This window comes from Pteropus vampyrus, unplaced genomic scaffold (assembly GCF_000151845.1).
Source record: "Pteropus vampyrus isolate Shadow unplaced genomic scaffold, Pvam_2.0 Scaffold143, whole genome shotgun sequence".
Classification (NCBI taxonomy): domain Eukaryota; kingdom Metazoa; phylum Chordata; class Mammalia; order Chiroptera; family Pteropodidae; genus Pteropus; species Pteropus vampyrus.
Genome location: NW_011888924.1, coordinates 2,953,924 through 2,977,603, shown reverse-complemented (window position 1 = coordinate 2,977,603; position 23,680 = coordinate 2,953,924). Strand labels below are relative to the sequence as shown.

The 23,680-nt window shown below is 43.8% G+C and overlaps 1 protein-coding gene across 1 annotated transcript in view; it reads right to left on the bottom strand.

Annotated features, from left to right (window-relative positions):
- ERN1 (endoplasmic reticulum to nucleus signaling 1) overlaps window positions 1-14,263 on the bottom strand; it is a 61,348-nt gene extending 47,085 nt beyond the window's left edge. Inside the window, 2 exon segments of the mRNA XM_023535658.1 lie at window positions 12,507-12,627; window positions 14,225-14,263. Coding sequence (XP_023391426.1) covers window positions 12,507-12,627; window positions 14,225-14,263 — 160 coding nt within the window.
- Window positions 14,264-23,680: the final 9,417 nt, after the last annotated feature.

Here is a 23,680-nt window from a genome sequence, read left to right as displayed (position 1 = left end):
GGTTCCATTTATTAACCAGTTAGGTCCGAAAGATTTAAGTACTTAGGGTCTAGCAACTTAAAAGCCACGTGGAAAAAATAATAACATGTCCACTGAAAGAAAAAACGTGTATTTCATTCTTAACCATAATTACTAAGGGGATGTGTTCACCTGTTGGGAGCTGCATGTATTCCGAACCTTATAATCAGCTTAGACACTTCCACCCTCCTTACCGCTCCACGTTGATTTTCACGTGGTATCTGAATTTTATTATAGAAACGGCCAAAAACTCATCTTGGCAAAGATACATCAATCATTGAAAGGACAAGCAGTGCAATTTAATGTTGAAACTGTGGTGTCTGGCACTTGTGGAGGAGCATTGCCGTGTTTCTCTCGACGAGTTAAAGCATGCTGCCGTGCCTCTTTGAGTTCCTGTGGCACCCCAGAGCCCCTCGGCATGGTTTGGGAACCACAGGCCTAAGCATTCAAGGCTCCGCGAAACCAGGGCCCGCTTCTTCTCCATGGTTATCTTTTGATCACATCTCTTCTTAAAGCTCCCTCCGGGTTTTCATGTTGGTCTCTGTGTCCCACCTTCATCTGCCTACATCTGCTTATCCTTTGGGGTCAGTTCAAATGCCGCTTCTCTAGGAAATCAGAAACTGACCGCCCAATGCACTTGGTATGTTCTTATGATGCGCTTATCACATTACTCAAGGGACAGGTACTTAATTGCATGTGGCCTCTCTGGTTCTCAAATATCTGGGGGCTGGATTGAATTTTAAGCACTTGAAGGTCAGGGACCATCTATTTTGTTTACTGTAAAATATACACAGAAAAGTACATCAAGCTTATCTACAGTTTAATGAATAATCAGAGGGTGAACTCCTGGGTAACTGCTGCCCAGGTTTTTGCTCCCCAGGTAATACTGTCTGCAGAATGAAAGAAAGTCAATAATTGAAGATATTCAATATTATATGTGAATTATAGTCATTCGAGGTAAGTGTTTCTTAATAAAAGGGACTTTTTTTTTCCACACAGAAACCTATATGACAAAAGCTGGAAAGAGCTGCTCAGGCATAGTTCTGTGTATTCACTCACATTTTAAAATTATTTAAATTTACAGAAAAGATGACATAGGCTTCGCATCAAAATAACGGAGGCAGGGGAAGGGGGCTGCAATGTGTTAATCATTATCGAAACTGGGTGCTGGGTGCATGATACTAGTCTCTACTTTCGCGTATGTTGCAAAGTTTTTCTAAAATGACAAGTTAAAAAAAAAAGAAGCTTAAAAAAGGAAAACCTATCCTATAGATTGAAAAGGCCTGTTCTTACTGCTCTCACCTGTAGTGTAAATCTTAACGGCCTGATCTTACAGTTTCACGGGGTGTGGAGACACTGAAGGGAAATTCACGCGAAGAGCGCGAGGAGGAGCCTGTTGGTACCACATAAGGCTTCCCTAAGCACAGGCTTATCGGCGCTGATGAGGGTCTGGGGAGAGCATGGGGCGATGCGCCAACAAAACAGAGAAAAGTCTCTTGATGATTCAACCAAAATTTAAATAATCGTTTCACACCGATGCTTGATGGCCTCTGTAGCTCCAGGCAGACTTTTTTTCCACGTAGGAAGGAATGAGATCCCTTTGATTACAGAAGCCACAAGAACAGTTTGCCCATTTGACTGGAGCTCAAGGAACCTTACAAGATCATCATCTTCTTTTCCTCAGATGAGCACAGACAGTTCTGGAACGCGCTGCTGCTGCGGTGGAACCTCCATGAGCACTGATGTGACCGCCCCGCTCTACCTCATTCTTCCTTCTAAACAACCTACTGACCCCTACACACTCAGCATGTAAAAGCAGCCGCTTCTCGAGTGAAGTGCTTCTCTAGGTACAACTAGGAGGTTGCAGCCGTTAGAAATTCTCCAAACTAGCCCCTTCTAAGTGCACCTCTAGCAGCGATTTGAAATGTTCTGAGTTGGTCCTTTTGACAGGTATTTAAGAACCAAAAGACCACAAAATAAAGTCCCAGCTGTTTTACGCTCCCTGTAAACCTCCCCGACACTGAAGATTTAAGAGCCTCATCCTCTCCCTCCTTTCTCTCTGAGGAAGAGAATGACAACCCAGTGATTAGTAATTATCTGTTGAGATTCACCACGCACGTCTCAAAAGCCAGTGTCGGACATCTACCATCAGCTTGGTTCTGTTTCATGCTGTGAGGGATAAAGAGGGGAGCTTAGAAAGCTAATACACATGAAACAGTACAAAATGAATGCTGGAACATGTGGCGAACAGGATTTCCTAGGTGAGGGAAATCAGTGAGGGCTAGCATACTCAGGGGAGAAAGAAATCATAAAGAAAGCTGGCCCGGCATGTGGGGATGACAAGACAGCATGCGTGAAGGACTATCACCTCCTCTGTGGGAATGAGGACACGGGCTTGGCAAGTGTGAAGTGTTCCTTCTGAATGCAAATGAGACTGTGGAGGAGAAAGTCGTGAAAACTGTGATGTGGACTGGTGAGCACTAACCTGGAACTGACTGTAAGCCTTGGAGAAAAAGATCTGATACAAGTCCTCCGAAAAAAGGTTAGACAGGTATCAGGGTACAAAGCGAACAAGGAAAAGGAATCATAAAGGGTAGTGAGGAAGGTGACTCAATAACTCCAGTAAGATGGCCTGAGCCTGACTGGGGTAGGGGGTGGTGGACGGAGGAGGGGAGGTCAGGAAACGAAAAAGAGGGCAAGAAACGGTCAACAAAATTTAGTCCTGATTAGAAAAATGAAGTGCAAGACAGGAATGAGCTAAGGAGGACATGGAGATTTTAATCCTAGCTCACAGTGAAACTAGATTGGCTAGTCCGAATGCAATTTTCTTCAAGAAAATGCTGAAGGTTCTCATACTATTTTCTTATAAAAATTATTGGTAGGAACAAGGTCATTCACCCTCCCTTAACTCAAAACTTGAGTTTCCCAAAGATGTTTCATGTGCTCAACTGAACCAGTGGCAGCCCATTCCTCCCCCCAGAGCAAAGGAACTTCCAGAACCTACGCCTTAACACTCCCACTAGAGTCGCTAGGTACAAACTGTAGGGTAGAAAGTCTTAAGCGTTTCTCAAAGTTCAGCTTTCATGGGGAGAGCATTTTAAAACAGACATCGAGTCAGAAGCTCCTCAAAACCCGAATCTCATCAGAACTGAGAGAGGATGTAGCATGTTTTCTTGCAGGTACCTCTGCCAGTCACTAAATGTCATATTTGACAGAGACAATCATGGAGAGACACCAACGTAATCTGAAAAACTGCCCATACTAAAGGCAGTCAACTTTTACTAGGTTCTTATTTATTTTCACCCTGGCAGACTTAAAATGCACACTGAATGCTATAATCAATAGTGAAGGAGTTAAAGGAGAAAGATAAAGCACTCCAATGCTATGGCCTATGACCAAATGCCTCTCAGGATGTCATAACTTCACAGAATCTCTTCCTGAGTAATGGGAGTGCCATCAAACTTTGCATAGTCATCCCAAGATGAACAAAAGGACAAGTAACCAAGTCACAGCCAAAAAAGGCAATTTATCCACACATTTCAACATTCTCAACTGTATTCTGCTACACAGCAAGCAATGCTGCAAAGAATACCCATTGGAGTTGAAGTCTATGCTACTGTGTGCGGTGACGGCTAAGAGACCCACCCCACGATGTGAGATGTATTACTCTAAAGCAAATCCCAAGCGTGAGGCAGGGACGTGAATGGGGGTACAGATGGAATCCAGCTCCAGTTGGTGATTGCTGAAGCTGAATGATGGTACATTACATGTTTGTATAGTTTAGACTTTTCCATGATAAGTAATAAAATACAAAAAAAAAAAGAGAGAGAGAGAGAAAACACATTTTCAAGATACTCAAAAGCAGAAACAGGCTCCCCTTATATCCCCTCTCACAAAACTTAATTTTCAGTCCTCCAAAACAACGGAGGGCAAAAAAAAAAACCACTTTTCTTATGCTTAAGCCATGAGGAAGAAAGGTAGTGATGCATATCTTAAGCCTAGAAAATTCCTTACGAGAAAACAGATTAGAACTATTAACAAAATGTCATCCCTTTTCACAACTTCCCCTTCTCGTGTTTCCATCACACCTCTGAAGGCTGATCTCTGACTCTTTCAGAGGAATAGGCACACTGCCTAAAGGACAGGAGAGAAAACCAACTGCAAAAAGTCACAAAAAGCCACGTGAAACTCAAGACCAGAAACGAACTAGATATGGCAAGGATGATGGCACTGACAGACAACGCATCCTGAGGAGGCAAAGTCAATCTCACCTGTTCCTCAGGGCTCCCTAAACAGGTCTCGAACCCGAGTCAGAGTTAGGTGCCTCAGGCTGTTACTGAGCATCCCTGGCTGTCCAGAGACCCCACTTTCAAGGAGTTAGAAATTCAGCAGGAAGACAAATGTAAACAGAAATTCACAACATAGCAAGAAGTGCCATAACAGAAGCTTCAACGAAGTGCTTCCAGAACCCGGATGAGAAAGGGGCTCACCCTGCTCTAGGAGCCGAGGAGGTAACCTGCAAGGTGGGCCTTAACAGACAAACGGGAGCCTGTTCAGCAATGCAGGCTGCTGTGGGGGAGGGAGCACAAGCAAAGGCCCAGTGTCTCTGCATCCTGGAGAGGAGCTGTGACTGGAGAGCTGGGCGAGAGCGGATGCTGAATGCTGAAGGGCGTTGCACGTAGGTGAAGGAGCTTAGACTTGCCCCTGTGGACCAATGTTTCTCAAACTACCTGGCGAAGGACCGGTTGTTGAAAATTCCAGCCCATCACGGATGACGCTTACTCTCCCTTTTGTAGTCCTGTCCTCATGGATGCGTAAGAGGGGTGGGCAGACCACACACTTGGAGTGGAACTGCTGTAGACAATACCGAGAGATATTTCGGCAGGGGGTTCAGCGTGGTCCAATTTGTCTTTTCAGAGGGCACGTCTGACAGCAGTGTGATAGGTGAATGGGAGGATAAGACAGGCTGCAAGGACGAACGGTGGTCAGGAAGCTGCTGCATTGATCTGGGAAATGGATGACAAAAGGCTGGCTAAGGCACTGGCAAGGGGGACAGGGAGAAAGGGTCCGATTTGAGAGACAATTCCTCAGTCTACAGGACTTGATGACCAAGTAGCAGAGCATCACTCTATTTTCCAGACTGTTAGCCCCGGAAGGATCTATGGTAAGAGGCACATGGTGAGAAAGGAAAATTCATATGGAAGACTTTCTTCAAATGTCAAATAACGAATCTTGTTCTGATCCTTCCCTCATAATAAATCTCCAATATCAACCATTCAAGGGACATCTCAGGAGTCTGGGCCCATCTGGCTGGGAATGCAGCCATGTTGTACAGTTAGTATATTTTTATGATTAGTAAAGAATGCTTCTAAATTAGACCCAGTCCTCCGTGCCATGCAAGGGGATGGGAGGAGGGTGCTGAAGAGTACCCTGCAATTTGATGAAGATCTGAGTGTCAAAAATCAGCATTAACTAGCATTTTAAGTTGAGCGCACACAGCAGGAAAACCAGTCCTGGAAATACCAAAGAAAGTCAGCAACCTAAAGCAAGGTTTGTAAAACGAATCTAGCATGATGCATGGCAGCGACATTCTCAGTTTGCATTTGGGCTGAAAGTGCAGAAATAAAACATACTCAACCACCTTCACTAGTGAAATTTCAGAGAAAGACAGAGAGTGGTGTTGCCACAGTTAGAAAATCACAGCTTAGAATGATCACACCTAACGTAAAATGTCAAAACTCAAATTAGTTTCTGAAAACAAATAAAACTCGTTTTTTGTACTAGATGCAGTTTGCCACGATGGTGTCATAAATCTCCATTTCTGGGAACAGCAACACATGTTTGGGTGAGGAACAAAAGCACCTGCCAAAACCACTCTGTGGAAAGAAAAAAAAAAAAAACACTCCCTGTTTGTTGGTGCCTGAAACAAGTAAATAGTTAGGAAACCGTGAAATGGAATAATAGGTATATATCCTGCAGAACCCCAGTTTGATGAGTTAAAGAAGTCTGTTTGCCTCAGCAAGTTTCTTCCATTTGATTTTGACTCCCCGCCGCCCCTCAGGCCCAGGTCCAGGGCCTCCGTTGCCGGGCCTGGTGCAGTGGCCTCTGCCCGGTCTCCTGCTTCCTCATCTCCTGGCCCCATCAGTGCGGTCTCAACATAGCACCTGCTGATCCTGTAAAGTGGAGGCCGGATGTGTTGGTCAGCTCGGGCAGCGGTAACAAAGTACCATAGCCTGAGTGGCTTAAACCGCAGATATTTATTTCTCACACTTCTGGGGAGACTAGAGGTTGAAGACCAGGTGTCAGCACGGGTGGGTCCTAGTGAGAGCCGTCTCTCTGGCTTGCAGATGGCCGCCTTCTCACTGTGTTCTCACGTGGTGGAGACTGCAAGAGTTCTGTTCTCTTTTTCTTATCATAGGGGCGCTCATCCCATCAGTGGAACCCTCCCTCATGACTTCATCTAAACCAAATCATCCCCCAAAAGCTCCATCTCCAAATACCATCACAAGGCTTCAACATACGGATTTAGGGGGCACACAAACATCAGTCTATAACACCAGGGCACGCTGCTTCGTTGTTCAGATAACTCCAGTGGCTTCCAAAAAGCCACTGTCCTCACACCAGTCACCAGGTGCTATACCAGGGAGGGCACAGCTCGATAGACAGTGCTCAGGAAGTCTGTGAGGGCTTTTCCTGTTGGTCACAGGGACTAGGGGGTGATGTGGCACTATGGGGGGGAGGGGAGCAGGGACACTAGGTAGCCTTGCACAGCCAAAGACCGCCCCATATCTGCAGGCTGCTCTGATGCTCTGCCACACTCATATGGGCCCCAAACCTCTAATAATTATCTGCCTACAACCTAACTGCTTTATATAAAAGCAGAAAAGCACTTTTTACATAATTTTATACACTGAACCGTCTCAGAATGTGACTACAGTCTAAGGCAGGTAAGGTTGTACTTTTATGTGGAACGTTATCAAGAATAGCTCACCATCTTGGAAATCGGTCCCACAGGTATCTGGTATCCTAGTCTGCGTTTTCATCAGTCTGCATTACCGGGTAGCACATTCACTCCTAGGTGGAGTGCCAGTATCGATCAGCATGTGTCTGTTAGCATTTACATGTTAAATTACATATATGTGATTAAAAATTACTTGCCTAGCAGGAAGACAAATGTAAACAGAAATTCACAACATAGCAAGAAGTGCCATAACAGAAGCTTCAACGAAGTGCTTCCAGAACCCGGATGAGAAAGGGGCTCACCCTGCTCTAGGAGCCGAGGAGGTAACCTGCAAGGTGGGCCTTAACAGACAAACAGGAGCCTGTTCAGCAATGCAGGCTGCTGTGGGGGAGGGAGCACAAGCAAAGGCCCAGTGTCTCTGCATCCTGGAGAGGAGCTGTGACTGGAGAGCTGGGCGAGAGCGGATGCTGAATGCTGAAGGGCGTTGCACGTAGGTGAAGGAGCTTAGACTTGCCCCTGTGGACCAATGTTTCTCAAACTACCTGGCGAAGGACCGGTTGTTGAAAATTCCAGCCCATCACGGATGACGCTTACTCTCCCTTTTGTAGTCCTGTCCTCATGGATGCGTAAGAGGGGTGGGCAGACCACACACTTGGAGTGGAACTGCTGTAGACAATACCGAGAGATATTTCGGCAGGGGGTTCAGCGTGGTCCAATTTGTCTTTTCAGAGGGCACGTCTGACAGCAGTGTGATAGGTGAATGGGAGGATAAGACAGGCTGCAAGGACGAACGGTGGTCAGGAAGCTGCTGCATTGATCTGGGAAATGGATGACAAAAGGCTGGCTAAGGCACTGGCAAGGGGGACAGGGAGAAAGGGTCCGATTTGAGAGACAATTCCTCAGTCTACAGGACTTGATGACCAAGTAGCAGAGCATCACTCTATTTTCCAGACTGTTAGCCCCGGAAGGATCTATGGTAAGAGGCACATGGTGAGAAAGGAAAATTCATATGGAAGACTTTCTTCAAATGTCAAATAACGAATCTTGTTCTGATCCTTCCCTCATAATAAATCTCCAATATCAACCATTCAAGGGACATCTCAGGAGTCTGGGCCCATCTGGCTGGGAATGCAGCCATGTTGTACAGTTAGTATATTTTTATGATTAGTAAAGAATGCTTCTAAATTAGACCCAGTCCTCCGTGCCATGCAAGGGGATGGGAGGAGGGTGCTGAAGAGTACCCTGCAATTTGATGAAGATCTGAGTGTCAAAAATCAGCATTAACTAGCATTTTAAGTTGAGCGCACACAGCAGGAAAACCAGTCCTGGAAATACCAAAGAAAGTCAGCAACCTAAAGCAAGGTTTGTAAAACGAATCTAGCATGATGCATGGCAGCGACATTCTCAGTTTGCATTTGGGCTGAAAGTGCAGAAATAAAACATACTCAACCACCTTCACTAGTGAAATTTCAGAGAAAGACAGAGAGTGGTGTTGCCACAGTTAGAAAATCACAGCTTAGAATGATCACACCTAACGTAAAATGTCAAAACTCAAATTAGTTTCTGAAAACAAATAAAACTCGTTTTTTGTACTAGATGCAGTTTGCCACGATGGTGTCATAAATCTCCATTTCTGGGAACAGCAACACATGTTTGGGTGAGGAACAAAAGCACCTGCCAAAACCACTCTGTGGAAAGAAAAAAAAAAAAAACACTCCCTGTTTGTTGGTGCCTGAAACAAGTAAATAGTTAGGAAACCGTGAAATGGAATAATAGGTATATATCCTGCAGAACCCCAGTTTGATGAGTTAAAGAAGTCTGTTTGCCTCAGCAAGTTTCTTCCATTTGATTTTGACTCCCCGCCGCCCCTCAGGCCCAGGTCCAGGGCCTCCGTTGCCGGGCCTGGTGCAGTGGCCTCTGCCCGGTCTCCTGCTTCCTCATCTCCTGGCCCCATCAGTGCGGTCTCAACATAGCACCTGCTGATCCTGTAAAGTGGAGGCCGGATGTGTTGGTCAGCTCGGGCAGCGGTAACAAAGTACCATAGCCTGAGTGGCTTAAACCGCAGATATTTATTTCTCACACTTCTGGGGAGACTAGAGGTTGAAGACCAGGTGTCAGCACGGGTGGGTCCTAGTGAGAGCCGTCTCTCTGGCTTGCAGATGGCCGCCTTCTCACTGTGTTCTCACGTGGTGGAGACTGCAAGAGTTCTGTTCTCTTTTTCTTATCATAGGGGCGCTCATCCCATCAGTGGAACCCTCCCTCATGACTTCATCTAAACCAAATCATCCCCCAAAAGCTCCATCTCCAAATACCATCACAAGGCTTCAACATACGGATTTAGGGGGCACACAAACATCAGTCTATAACACCAGGGCACGCTGCTTCGTTGTTCAGATAACTCCAGTGGCTTCCAAAAAGCCACTGTCCTCACACCAGTCACCAGGTGCTATACCAGGGAGGGCACAGCTCGATAGACAGTGCTCAGGAAGTCTGTGAGGGCTTTTCCTGTTGGTCACAGGGACTAGGGGGTGATGTGGCACTATCGGGGGGGAGGGGAGCAGGGACACTAGGTAGCCTTGCACAGCCAAAGACTGCCCCATATCTGCAGGCTGCTCTGATGCTCTGCCACACTCATACGGGCCCCAAACCTCTAATAATTATCTGCCTACAACCTAACTGCTTTACATAAAAGCAGAAAAGCACTTTTTACATAATTTTATACACTGAACCGTCTCAGAATGTGACTACAGTCTAAGGCAGGTAAGGTTGTACTTTTATGTGGAACGTTATCAAGAATAGCTCACCATCTTGGAAATCGGTCCCACAGGTATCTGGTATCCTAGTCTGCGTTTTCATCAGTCTGCATTACCGGGTAGCACATTCACTCCTAGGTGGAGTGCCAGTATCGATCAGCATGTGTCTGTTAGCATTTACATGTTAAATTACATATATGTGATTAAAAATTACTTGCCTATTATTCTGGATTACTAATCGGGTAATATATTTCTCTTTAAAACTGTGTATATGTAGGTTACCAGCTATAAGTTTCATTTCAGGACAGTAGTGGGGGCAATTTTATAATAAATATCATGTAAAGGGAACGCTGCGTCCCGACATGACTGGCCCTCCGAGCTCATCTCTTACTACTCTCCTTCCTCCCCTGCAGCCATTCCGACTGCTATGTTCTTCCCCTGCCACGCCGAGCACATGCTCACCTTTGCCCCTGCTATGCCTTCTACCTGAAGACTTCCTTCCTTCCCTGAGTTTTTCCTCGAATGAAGCCTTCTCAGTGGGGCTGCGCCTGTTTAAATTTGCAGCCCCGCCCCCACACCCACCCCTCCACCCTCCTCTCCCTGACTCCAGCAATCTGGCACTTCCTATTCCACTTCTCTGCTTTATTTTTCTCCATAGCTCTTACGACCACTATGTAATTTATTTCCTTATCAGTTTCCCCTGTAGAATAAAAGCTTCTATGAGGGAAAGGATTTTGTCTGTTTCTTTCACTTGTATCCTCAGGGCCTAGAACAGTATCTGGATAACTGCGTACTCTATTTCTATATTAATAATGGTTTAGAAGTACCAATTTTGAAATCTGGACTTATAACTGCAAGATTAAAACTGAATTAAAAACTCAGGGTCTCCATACATTACCATCGGTAATCTTTGTATAGATATATATATTGAAAATTATTTGAAATTATTAGGCCTTCATCGGATTTCTCTAATTCTTCCTTCGAGTGTCTTTGAACCTCCCTGCTCCACCTAGACCTGCTGCCTTGTTCCTTCCCAGGCCTTGCTCCTCGGGAATGAGTCCAACCCATCCACCAAGGCTCGGTTCTAACACCCCAGCTTCGGGAATCTTTTCCTGCCCCCCGTGTCCCCAGTAGCTCCTGGCACCTCTCTGAAGCGGTTACAACACACTCTGTGGTGAAGTTCTGTGTACCTGTCATTTCTTCCTACCATACTGTGAGCTCCTTGAGTGCAAGGATTGTCTTTTTCTTCTTTGTGTCCCATACAGTATCTTTCACAGACGAGGTTCTGCAAACATGTGTTAAAATAAGTAAAAAAGGGGCAATTTCTTTAAGCTCTAAGTTATAGGAGAGAACAGATTGATTCTTATATTTGGCTAAGTAACAAACAAGACAGGACACAGTTGTACCAGATAAAGCCCAGGCTCCTTGTAGAAATTAAGACTTGGAGAAGATCGGTTTAAACCAATGCACGCAGGAGAAAGCAAAGCAGAAGAATAAAGTGGCTTGGGGCAAAAATGCCCTACCTAGAAATACAGAAACCAAGGGACCAGCCCTAAACACTCAACAGTGAAAATGTTTATTGCAATCCTTTTGCACCTCATTGATTTCCATCTTTGGAAGAAATCAGAAATTATGAAATTTAAACAAATCTGCTTTTGTTTTAAAAATGTTAAAAGGCTTAAACATGAAGGAGAGATACTATGGATAACACTCTGAAAGCCTGTAATGCAACGCCAAAACCTGGCTCTACCGTCTTCTTGTGGCTACTTGCTCTTAACAGCTGGTCCTTTCAGCTGCTTAAAGTTCTTGCTGCTCTAAGCAGGGCCCAGACAGGTGGGCCAGGGCGGCCTGTGGTACCCGAACTGCCATCACCTACGGATGGTAACTAGGGTTGTTGCTGTATTGACAAGATGATGTGTGACGTTCTGACATATGCCCATATTTTCTATCTAAAATACTGTTTTGGAACATTTTATTAAGGAAGGAAAAACACTTGCTGTGCTAATGAAAATAATGAGTCACAGATTACTGACGAAAAGAGAACATGCTGATCAGACCCCAACGTAGGGCCAAATGAGAAATATCACTGGACAGAATAATAGAGATGACACTGAAAGCCCCGAATCCTGTGATTTGCATGGCTTTACCCAGGAAGATTACTCTGGAAATTGAATACAATTTCCCAGCGAGAGGACCCCGCTCAGCTATCACCAAGAAGACAAGATCATAAAATAAAAGCATGGAGATTACCACACGAGGAACAAGCTCAGTCTTTTGCTTCCCTCAATGTAAAGAACCAATAAAGTGGCTAACTTGGATGAATGTCAAATCCTACAGCCCTCAATTATTACAGCGTCTATAAAAACAAATTAGTCATTTGAGGTTAGAGAACATACCTTCTTGTAATGATGATCGCGAGACTCTAATCATTAGAACTTAACAAAAAATTTAATGCAGCAGGTCTTTGTAAAGACTAAGCCAGAACTATTAATAGAAAAGTCTAGAGCCATTTAAACATGAAATCTAGACAGAAGCAAAAAAAAAAAAAGAGAAAAAGATGAAGTGTGCTTCTTCAACTGATGCACTTAGCAGATAATCACAACTCAAGCTGTAAACATACCCTTAGAGAATAATTCGCTTTCCTCTCCTTGACTCCATTATCCTTTTTTATTTTATTAAAAAACATACAACTGCTTTTCTCTTTTTCTGGAATATGCCTCCTCAGAAGTAGCTGAACAAATGTCCACATCACCCAAGGACCAAACCCAAATTACCTTCTTTTAAAGTCCATTTGATGGAGCCTGTCCGCTTGCTGACAGCATGCAAACTTCCATCCAGGGTTGACACGAACAACAGGGTTTCAGGAAGAGTCACTGTGCTGGGACTTCCCAAAATCTGCAATGAGATGCAGAAGAATCTTCATAGTCAATAGGATTCTCCACTTTGGGCATGTATGACCACAAACTCCCACCCCTACCCCAAAAAGTTTCTAAAATCCACCATCTCACAGATGAATAAACTGAGATCGGAGAACCTAAATTCCCATCAAGGGCACATGTCTAGCCAACAGCTGAGTCATTACTAGAGCCCAGGTCACTTTATTCTATCTAAGTACAATCCTTCTTGCAGACAGACAGGCTTCTAACCTAACATGACAAGGACAGGGTTCTGAAGTAATCCACATGCAACTTCTACCAAAACAGAGGGAGAAAGTACACTGACTTCCTTCTCTTCTATCTTACTTTCTAGAACCTTGTCATCTTGCAAGACTCCATGATAAAGAAAAATGCCAACACACCCACACACACGCATACACACTTACAAAATTTTAGAAGGCAAAGAATTAGGGGACAATGTTTAAAGCAAAAGAAGAAAAAGCTCTCATTATATGAAGAGTTTATAAAATAATAAAACACCAAGATTTCAAAAGAGACATGTTATAAAAGAAAATGTATAAAAAACATAATCCAAATTGCTCCTCATAATCGAAATACAATTTAAACCAAAAGGTACCTTTTATGTTCAATGAATTAAAAATTTTTTTAAAAATAAATAGCCAAAGGTATGAAATTCACTTTCTCATCCATTGCTGGTGGCAATGAATGTTATAAGTTAGATAGCTCCAGTATAAGTCTTTCTGGAAAGCATTAAAATGTACATATTTTTGATCCTATAATTCCACTTCTGTATTCTAAAGAAATAATTCTAGATATGGAAAAAGCGCTGTGCACAATGATATTCATTACGTCCTATTTATAAACATACAAAACTAGAAAGATCCGAATTTCCAATAATATCTAAATGACTGAAATTAATGACACATACACTCAATGGAATATTATGCAATCATTAAAATAACACATGGAAAAATCTACAATATAGAAAATGCTTGTATATTTTATCACGTGAAAAATATAGAATCCAAAATTTAATGTACACTGTGTTTATAATATACTGGGCAGATTTTTTTTTTTAATCTGCCTGTCCCGTAGCTTTGCTAAGAACTGTACCCTCATCTACACGGTTTCCATGGGAGCAGCCGTATGCGCATGCACATGCGCGTGTGCGCTCGTGTACTGCACACATTTGCAGGCGATAGCTGGTAAGGTTTCCTAGGAACATCCTTTTGAAGTATGGCACATTCAGCAATGCCACCCTGTAATGAGATTTTCTCTTCCTTTGTCACACTATACTCTCCCACGAATTAACTGGTTCCTGTAAGTACTGAATTAGAAGCAAGCCAACCTGCTTTTATTGAGACAGTTTGAATTTTGGTATAAATGCTATTTTAAAAACATGGCTGGCTTTTAGCACCAAACCTAAAAGGTTGGGGGGTTATTTGTACATGGGAACCTGACCCCCAAATACCTGGTCACTCTTGATAAGAGCCGAGATGACACCTAATTTATCCCTTAAAAGGGAAAGCGCAGAGGCTCTCTCCAGGGCAGGACAGACTCCAGCCCCTGCGTCCTTGTCCACGGTGGAGACCTACCAGCAGAGGGGTTGAAGCAGCTGCCAGAACCTTGCTCATCCCATTCCCTGCCTGTGCCTGGCCTGGAAGAGGAGAAGCCCCCCGCCCCTTATCCTGCTCAGAGCCAGGCCCACTCACCTGGAATGGGGGGAACAATAGCAAGCTTTATCGCTGCCTGCTGAGTCTATTATCTGGGTAAAGCCTTACATGTGAGGAGAGTCTGCTTTTGATTTCATCTTTGGAACTAGGAAATCAGTCTTAGTTAGACTTCACTAGGGAAACAGAAGCCTCAATGGTGGTGCCTGCCCTAGCCAGGAATCCAGAGGTTATGTATACCAACTGTTCTAGGGTAGTTAAAATTATGTTAGCCCACAGAGTTATAGATGGTGACAAGCCTCACCTGGACCTGCTCATGCCTGAACCAGAGACGAGCACATCGTCCAGAGCAGCTGGCCTGGAGAACAGTGGCCCTGTGACAAGACCACTGAGGCTGCAGCTAGAATGACTTACGGCTGTCTCCCACTGAGAAGGGGGGTGGGTTTGCAGCTTGAAGTGGGATGGCGGGATTACGTAAGGGGGTGGCAGTTTGGGGACTGAATAAATGAAAAGGGAAGACGTGCACATACCTGGGGGCCAAGAGGTGGAACTCCCTGCTGAGCCTCCCTCCACCTATCAAGTAGTGACCTCAGAACCCCCATTTTGCACAGCAGGTCTTGGTATCACATCGGAATTGAGTTGAACTCTCTGGATGGATGAACTGGTAAGAAATTAAACTTGGGAGATTCTGTGAATGTTTCCTCCATGTAGATGAATGAGAGAAAGACGAAGGCAGAAGCAGAGAAAGAAGCCTGAGAAGAAACACGGCCTGGCTTCCACTGCTCCTCGGGCCCCGCCAAGTTCCTGTCCTTGGGCTCAGAGACACCCCAATCCTTACAATAAAATCCCCTCCTTGCTCAAGTTTGTTGGAACTGGTTTCTGTCGCTCACAACTGATAGTCCTAAAACACACGTACAAGCACATAGAGCTATTAAAAAATATATACGTATAGAAAAAAAGATGAAGAAAATATCACAAAGAGTTATAGCATTAGATTCTTTCTCCTCTATTTTCTAAATTTTCTATACTCTGCAATGGATTTTTCATAAACTAGGAAGAAGATGGACAAGTCAGCAGGTGGGAGAGAAGCTGGAACTTAAAGGCGCTTCGGCAAGTTCCTAAGTTCCAGGTGAAGCACTTTTGATCTCAGACTATCAGGCTACTCAGCCACCCTTGATCCTTAACATCCACCAAACGAGGGACCGAGGTTTGGAAGCTGAGGTCTCCCAGTAAGACAGTGTGCATCCAAGAACAGAGGGGTTTTGTTGTCGTTATTAAAGCCTACAGTACAATTGTAATGAACTAAAGCCCCAAATATATCTTTCACAGTATTACTGTTAAAAAGGGCTAATATTTAATAAAATCTATCAGTGCTGCTTCACTACTAGTGTGGAAACAAAAGCCACCTGCCTGTGTGAGCAGCTTGGAGACCACAGGAAGAGCAATTGTTTATGGTTGGCTGGTGAATCAAAGTAAAACACTAATCACATAACTAACACGGTCTTCGAAAAATCTCAGAAATACCAGGTTGAGCTAGACACTAAATTTAGCAACTGAAAGCACTGACAGTTAATCACAATGTCCACAGCGATGTCACAAACCCTATCACACCTGACAGATTTTCCTCTTTTTTTTGAAGGCGCTTGGCAGTTTCAATTTAGAATGGCCAGGAGCTACTCTGAACAGTGTTATTCTCTCAGAAGGCAAATTAATATTACAAAATTTCTGGCTATTTACCCCTGCCGTTTTTTTAAAGCATGAAAACGCCTGCCTTCAAATCTAGTTGCTAAAACTCACATGAATTAAATAGGCTTCTAGTTGCTGTGTGATACTGAGCACAGCTGAGAACTCTTTGTACCTGAACTTCTAAAAACACTGCTTCACAGTAATGAACTTGCACATTACCTCCACCCAACCATTTCAGTTGTCGGTGCTTCCTTTCCTCTACAATGGATGAAATGGCAATAGACCCTATAGTTAGTTATACACACTAGTTTCCGGAGATCCTGAAAATGGAGAGAAAATGTCAATTCGGCAGATCTGCTTCAAACTGACTACCTGGAATCTGCCTCATTTTCCAAACTACTGGGATATATACGTCTGGTTTCAATGGTGACTTCTAAGAAGTTAATCATCGTTAACACTGTAGCATGGCAGTGGCGGGTAATCCAGTCTAGCCTAACACTAGACATCCATTAGCTAACTGGTCCTCACGGAAGTCTGACATACGCCCTTTCACAGAGGTGACCCCAAGAAAACAATTCTGGAATCGCCCAGCCTGAGGACCACGAAGCCTGGCAATTCAGGGCAGATGTGCTGGGGAAGCGGCTGCTGGTCGAACCAGCTCATTTCACTTCGGCTGATTCAGTGGGAAAGCAGTCCTCACTGGCAGGCCGGCTCCGCCAGGACTTCGACAGGCGTCTCCCACCCGTGAAAACAAATGCCTCATGGCCAATGTTCTGATTATAAAAACAAGTTTTCACAAAGTCCGATTCATAAAATACACCACCCACTCTGCCTCTACTACAAAGACCTGGAAGCAACTACCAACTACTGATAAAGATGACTAAAAGGAAGTCATCGACGGTTTCACCGTCTAATGTTCTAACCTCAGCTAATTGTCAATTGCTAGTGCATTAATTAATTCAACGCCTCATAGGTAAGAAAAAAATCTTATCTAAAACGAGTTCTGAAATAACTTTGTTTAGAAAAAGTCTTCAGTAAAGAGAATTATGGACATGGGACAGGTGTGTGTTTAAGCAGCATAAAATAAACAAATGACACAGCCTCTAACGAAAACCCACCCATTTCTAATGAGAACTTGGGACTGGTCAGGCCTAGAGGCAGCCTACCAGTGGCTGGAGAAGAACCACCAGCCAAGCCACAGGGCCTGGTTTTGCTGCCACGTCTGTCACTGAAGTGACTGCTCATTCCCACGCGCCTTCTGCCAGCAGAGGGAACTGCAGGGCGGCACACTGCCCGCTCCTCCTAAGACAGAACACAGGAAAGCCCCCTACTCCTCCTTAGGGACGCTGCGTTTCCAAAGAAACACAGTTCTTAGAATTCGGACACACATTTCAAGAAACAGTCTAGACGGCGACCGACTACCTAACAACGTTCAGAGATAAGGTTAATAAAAATAGCACAGATCTTCCATCTCGCAGTCAGTGGGAAGAAGTGCCATGCACACAGGTGCTCATACCCAGCTTTCCAAAGTCATCCATATCTGATAAATACTGTAGTTATTGCTTCCATTTACAGAGCCGGTGCATCCCACCCCCACAAAAAAGGTACATGCACACGTACAGAAGACCCACCACTGTAAGCAGGAGAGCCATATGCTTCTCAGGCGGTATACCAATCAATCAAGTCAAACTCAACCATGCATCTCCAAAAGTTAAATTTACCTGGCAGCACTGCAGTGCTAGTTTAGTAGGATAAGTAAAACCAAGAAAAATAGTTAAAAACCTTTTCTGTGAATCTTCTTGCCTTTCTACGTTCACTCCAACAGACCACGGTATTTCTAATAACATTAGAATAAAATAAGCTGGCTAATAACAAAATAATACATATTTTTCTTTTAGGAATAATACATCAATTTCCAGGATTTTCTTGTTTGGAGGCTATTTTTTGTTTGTTTTTTGAAAATAATTTCCCTCTATGTTCACTGGATTACTGCTGTATTAGATAATCTTACCTTTAGTTTTATTTATTTAAGGTTAAGAAATTCCCCCAAACTATAACTCTAGCAAGGATACTGGCATGTTTCCATAGGATCAAACATCATTACACAATGTAGTGTGTATCTAAATTCCTGGAACCTACAACCTGCCATCAATACCCAGTCTGCAGTGCAGGGGCTCTTTGCTAGGGCTCAGATCCACTGGACAGCTGGCCACAGAGATAAAGCAAAGGTAAAGTGATTTCAGAGTTCATTTTGGTTAATGAATACTACACACTGCAGGGGTCCCCTACCTTTCTGGCACCAGGGACCGGTGCTCCTATGAGAATCCAATGCCTGATGATGGTGATGCTAGCGCTAGGGAGCGGCTGCAAACACAGATGAAGCTTCACTCACTGGCCTGCCGCTCACCTCCTGCTGTATGGCCCATTTCCTAACAGGCCATGGACGGTACCGGTCCACGGCCCGGGGGTTGGGTATTATAGGTAAGACTTAAAACGGGTAGCAGGTGAGGGAAGGATTGCATAAGAAAGATTTCCAAGGTATTTTGTTTTACTTTTTAGGACACAAGAAATCTTGAGAACAAGTGACACTGCATGTCACCAAAAGCAGAATAGATTTCAAATGGGTTGGAATGAGCTACGGAATCAGAATTTATAATTATTAACTTAGCGACAATGCTCAGAGGTGAGAAGGGCATTGTTCTGCTGGCAATAACTAGTGACAGCCACAGGGTGGATGAGCTGATTTTAAAAGATATCAGTAAAATACTTTCTAGAGTGCCATAATGGAACACCAGAACTTTAGGGCTTCTTACACACACACAAAGTTAACTTTGCAGTAAAATGTCAATTCGGGAGGAAGTACCTCAAATAGTGTTTGGGAACATAGTCCCTTGGCAGGCACTAACTGATATTCAAAAAAGGACATATGTATCTACAATTCTTCTATTTGCAGCAATAGTGTCTACTGCAGATTATAAACTCCAACAAAGCCTGGCTATTTGCAATTCTGGCTGTACTCAAATGTACCCAGCAGAGTACTGTCATTCTAATGCCACTTGATCACAAGGTAGAATGACCGTGCCCAATGATAGCTAAAAAAACAATCAAGAATTCACCAAAGCAGCTAAGACCGAAATCAGCGCCTATTAAATGCCAGCACACATCCATTACATAAAGATCTCTTGTTGAAAGACAGAGCACACATGAGTATAAGTGTCATACTGTTCAGGAGAGTGGGCTCAACTCGCAGCTCCCAAAGGCCTACCTTTGAAGATATCTCACGTAAAGGCCTGATTAGATTGATATGACAAAGATTTTTATTCTAATCAAACCCTGCTCCCCAACCCCCATTTCATTTACACACCTGATCCAACAGTAAAGTACTCTTCTCCGAATCTGGAGATGTCTATATAGCCATCTGTACGGTGACACAGAAAACTCATTGTGTCTAGTCTCCTGTCTGCTGAACTGGGATGATAAAGATTAAGAACAGAATTAAAACACTGTTGATATTGAGACTTTTCTTTTTTCAATTGTGCCTATGTTTTAATGATTTCAGTCTACTACAGAATCATTCCAAATTCTGTTATACTTCCTTTACCTGCATATAGGTCAGCAGTAATCCATCAACCACATATCAGTGCCTTCTAACCAGTCTATCGGCTATTGTTTCCTGATATTAAGTCAATAAAGGTAACCATGACATTTGCTTTGGATGGGAGTCAAGCGTCCGGTGGGGATGCAGTAAAGGGCAAGGGCTTTACTGAACAGCACAGTGTGGTTTCCAAACTAAGCAACTGAGAGAGTTAAACTAGTATTTGTGGCAATTCTTGTGTGTGGTGTACCTGACCACCACCCAAGACAGTTCCAGTTCTTCGGTGTAGGCTACTCCTTTAATGGGTCCGCTAAAAGGTTCCTCATAAGTCCACTTTATTCCTGAGCACTAAGGTATGCTACTTTCACGGCAGGTGAATATACTTCCCCCACACTGGTTTTGGGGCCCCAGGCTAGTGTCTAAGCAAGTCCATGCATCTGGCTTTTGTCTTTGCAGTCCCTCCACCATCAACTTATATTGACACGGAGGGAGGAGGAAACACTTTTGGGCATGAAAAGTGCTCCATGAAACCCCTCACCACACCACGGTCAAGGAAACAGCCCTGTGCTTAAGGGGGTATCAAATTTCTAAGGTCCCTAAACATTTTATAGGTAGGAAAATGAAAACTCAAGCTTTCACATTTAGCGGTTGAGATTTAGAAGGCAGGGATTGCCATTATTTTATTGTCTTCCACTATTAGGAATTCCTCATATGAAAACCCCAAGGGAAAAAAAGACTCAATCAGACACCAAATTTTTCAGTCCTGATAATAGCAACTAATCTGAAACTGACAATTTTGCTTTTTACACTTGGTCAGAGAATTCTTTCGTGGGAAGAGGAATGAAATGGGTCAAGTAGAGAGTGGATAAATGCTCTAGTTAAACAAAAATTATCTATAAACAACTGTATTTATGACATAATTGCCATCTACCCTTGCCAGATGTTGCCAAGCTTTACAAGAGAAACACTATGCAACACGCCTCCAGGTGAGATACCTGGCCAGCCTGACTTCCTCTAACCAGGATCCCCATTGTTTGAAGTCCATTTGAGTATTACCCACTTCCCTACTGGCCCAGTTCGCCATATCGCCTTCCCATCTCCAATTAGCTGGATAGTCACTGATGTCCATATGGCTCCTTACAACACAGGTCAAACAGTAGGGCTGTTTACAGCTTCTGGGATATGTAATTTTAGAGATGAAAAGGGCTAAAGAGATCATTGTACCCAGCTCCCTCATTTCACAGGACAGGAAGTCAAGGCCCAGAGAAGTGAAATGACTTGCCCAAGGCACCATGGACAGTTAACCATAGACACAGCCTGGAACCAAGGGCTCCACCTCTCTGTCTGGTCCTTTGCTCACTATACTACACTATAATTTCAATACTTTAAATCATGGTTCCTCTGAGAACCATAAACTTAAATTATTCCAGGCCTGGAGCCCCTCTCTGAATCCTGCTGGGGCAGATGAGATCAGCATTCTGCTCTGAGATGTGGGTAAGAGCTTTTGGATGAGACCAAAATGTAAACTATAGATTCTTCATAGACACTCAACACACTAAAAGGCACTACAAATTATACAGGGTGGGCAAAAATTCCTGGGATCTCACTGTAGATCTAAGTAGGTAAGAATAACATAAGGTCATAGCCTTAGCCACCACTAAAAGAAAAAAAGATTCTGTAATACACATTTATCCAGCCCAGTTCTAATGGTTTTTAAAAAATGCTCTTTGATGATGATGATGATGACGACGACGATGATGATCTAGCCACTACCAATTCCTTCCATGAAGCGAGTCATCCTATCAATGTCAATGTCAAGGAAATGCATGTTACTGATTAGCACGAGACAACTCCTTTGAACAGCAAGGACCATTTTAATGACCAAACATACATCGATGAGCCTCACATAATAAGCTCTTAATGACTGCTTCACTTAGCAGATATAGATGCTTACAAAAAAAAGGACAGAAATGCAGATCTGAATGTTGACTTTTTCATGTGAAAAAAATCTTATGCCACCAGATTCCCATAATTTCAGCATGGGGTTCTATTTTCTAGGCTCCTCAGAGAGACAAATGTAAATATCTCTATGCAATTCTCACACATCTGGGCAGAGACAGGGGAGCATAAGAAACTGCTTGGAAGGCCGTGTTGACGCAACCAAATCTACAGAGTTATGGTGTGAAAACTGAGGACTGAGAACAAGGGTGAAGCGAGGGGACTGGCCGAGATGGAGCAGGCGGCTTCCTCCAGCTTATCAAGCGGTAAGCAGGAAACAGAGGCAGGAAAGAAGGCCCAGCAAGGAGATACCAAGCCTCTGGATTCAAGGAAGAAGCCCTTCCAGACACCAAAGAGAAAAGTACTCCCTCTTGAGAAAGGAAACATGGCTGTCCAGGCGGGGAATGGGGAGGGGACGTGCTTTTACAGGACACACTACGTTGCCAGCGGGCTCCGTGTTCCCAGGACAGCTTTCCCTACAGTCGCCGTCCCGCTCGGGCTCCTGCCTCATCGGGAGGTCATCCAATCCTCCTGCCAATTTCTCCAGATCAGAAGAGGGGCTTGCATGGGCATCTGAATCGTGGGGCAAGGTGCCTAAGCTTCTAGATCTATTTTTACTTTTGAAAACTGAGGAAGAGCAGCATCTCTTTAACTGCTAAGAAAGTAAAATACATATTATGATTTCTCAAAGACAAGAATTATGTAAATATTAGAGAAGATCATTTAATTGAGAAATTGGTGGGAGCCAAAGATACCACTGGAAAGTAAACAAACTCAGAAACCTGACTGTCCACTCTGACTCAAACCTCAATTGCACCTCATCTCTTCCCCTCATGGGCAGATAGAAACAATGTAACAGCTTCTAATGACAATTTGGAACAATTTAGAAAAGGTTAAAATATGTTTGGTTTGTGGTGTTTAAGATGGAAGAAGAGTGTAACTGCTGAAAAGATTTTCACCAAACGGGACTGCATTTTGTGTTCTGGGATCGTATTTGAATTATCTGGAAACCCGTTTTCTGACGATGCTGAACAATTCAACACATACTCGTTGCATTTCCATGCAGTGCCTGGGCAGTATAATATCATGTAATTGTTAGCAGGTCAGACTCTGGAGCCAGACCTCCCTGGGCAGTCACTTACCTCTCTGTGCCTTGGTTTTCTCATTCGTAAAATGGGGATAATAATAATACCTACTCAAAGGGTTGTTGGGAGATTTAAATGAGTTAATATGCATAAAGATGTTAGAACTGTGTCTAATATACAGTGAGCATCACATAAGTGTCAGTTATTCTTGATGATTAATCAAGAACTGTCTAAGACACTAGTATCTAAGCACAACAGAGATCTGATTCCTGCCTTTGTGGAGTATATAGTCTAATAAGGGACCATAGTAGTCAAATAATCACACGAACGAAATGACAAATTGCTATGAAAGAGACATACAGGGAACCATGGGAGCATAACAGGAGAAGCTGATCTGGTCTTGTGTTAAGGGGTGTGGGGTCACAGTGTCAAAGGTTTTCCTGAAAGAAGTGACATTTGAATTAAGATCCATAGGAAGAGGGGAAGGAAGGGAAGAATTTCCTGGGCAGAGGGAACAGCCTGTGCAAAGGTCCTGACACGGAAGGTAATTTACTGTGTTTGAGGACCCAGGGGGCCGCTGCTGCTGGGGAGAGAATGCAGAGGAGGCAACGAGACAAGGTAGGGCTGGGGAAGCAGACAGAAGCCAAATGTGCACTCACGCAGAGTGGACCACAAAAACCAGAATCTTCTTCACATGTCTTGTTACCTACGCAGCTTAAATAAAGAGTAGGACGGCGTGCTAGCCATATTGGTGTAAAGCAAATCCGGAGGAAAAAAATACTCCCCTAAGGTGAAGAGTTTGATGTACCAAACAGTCCGTGTTCACACCTTAGGTGGGTCTTCTCTGGTGTTTTAATTTATAGTAACATTAGACTGATGTTGCTTAGCTGGTTTACAGCTGAGTATGAGCATAACACACCGAAACTTCATGAGAGATTTTAATAAGAAGGCTGCTGTTGTGGTCAAGGGTGCTCTAGAGAACAGATTCCAACTCAAGGTCTCCTGCTTTGAGACCCC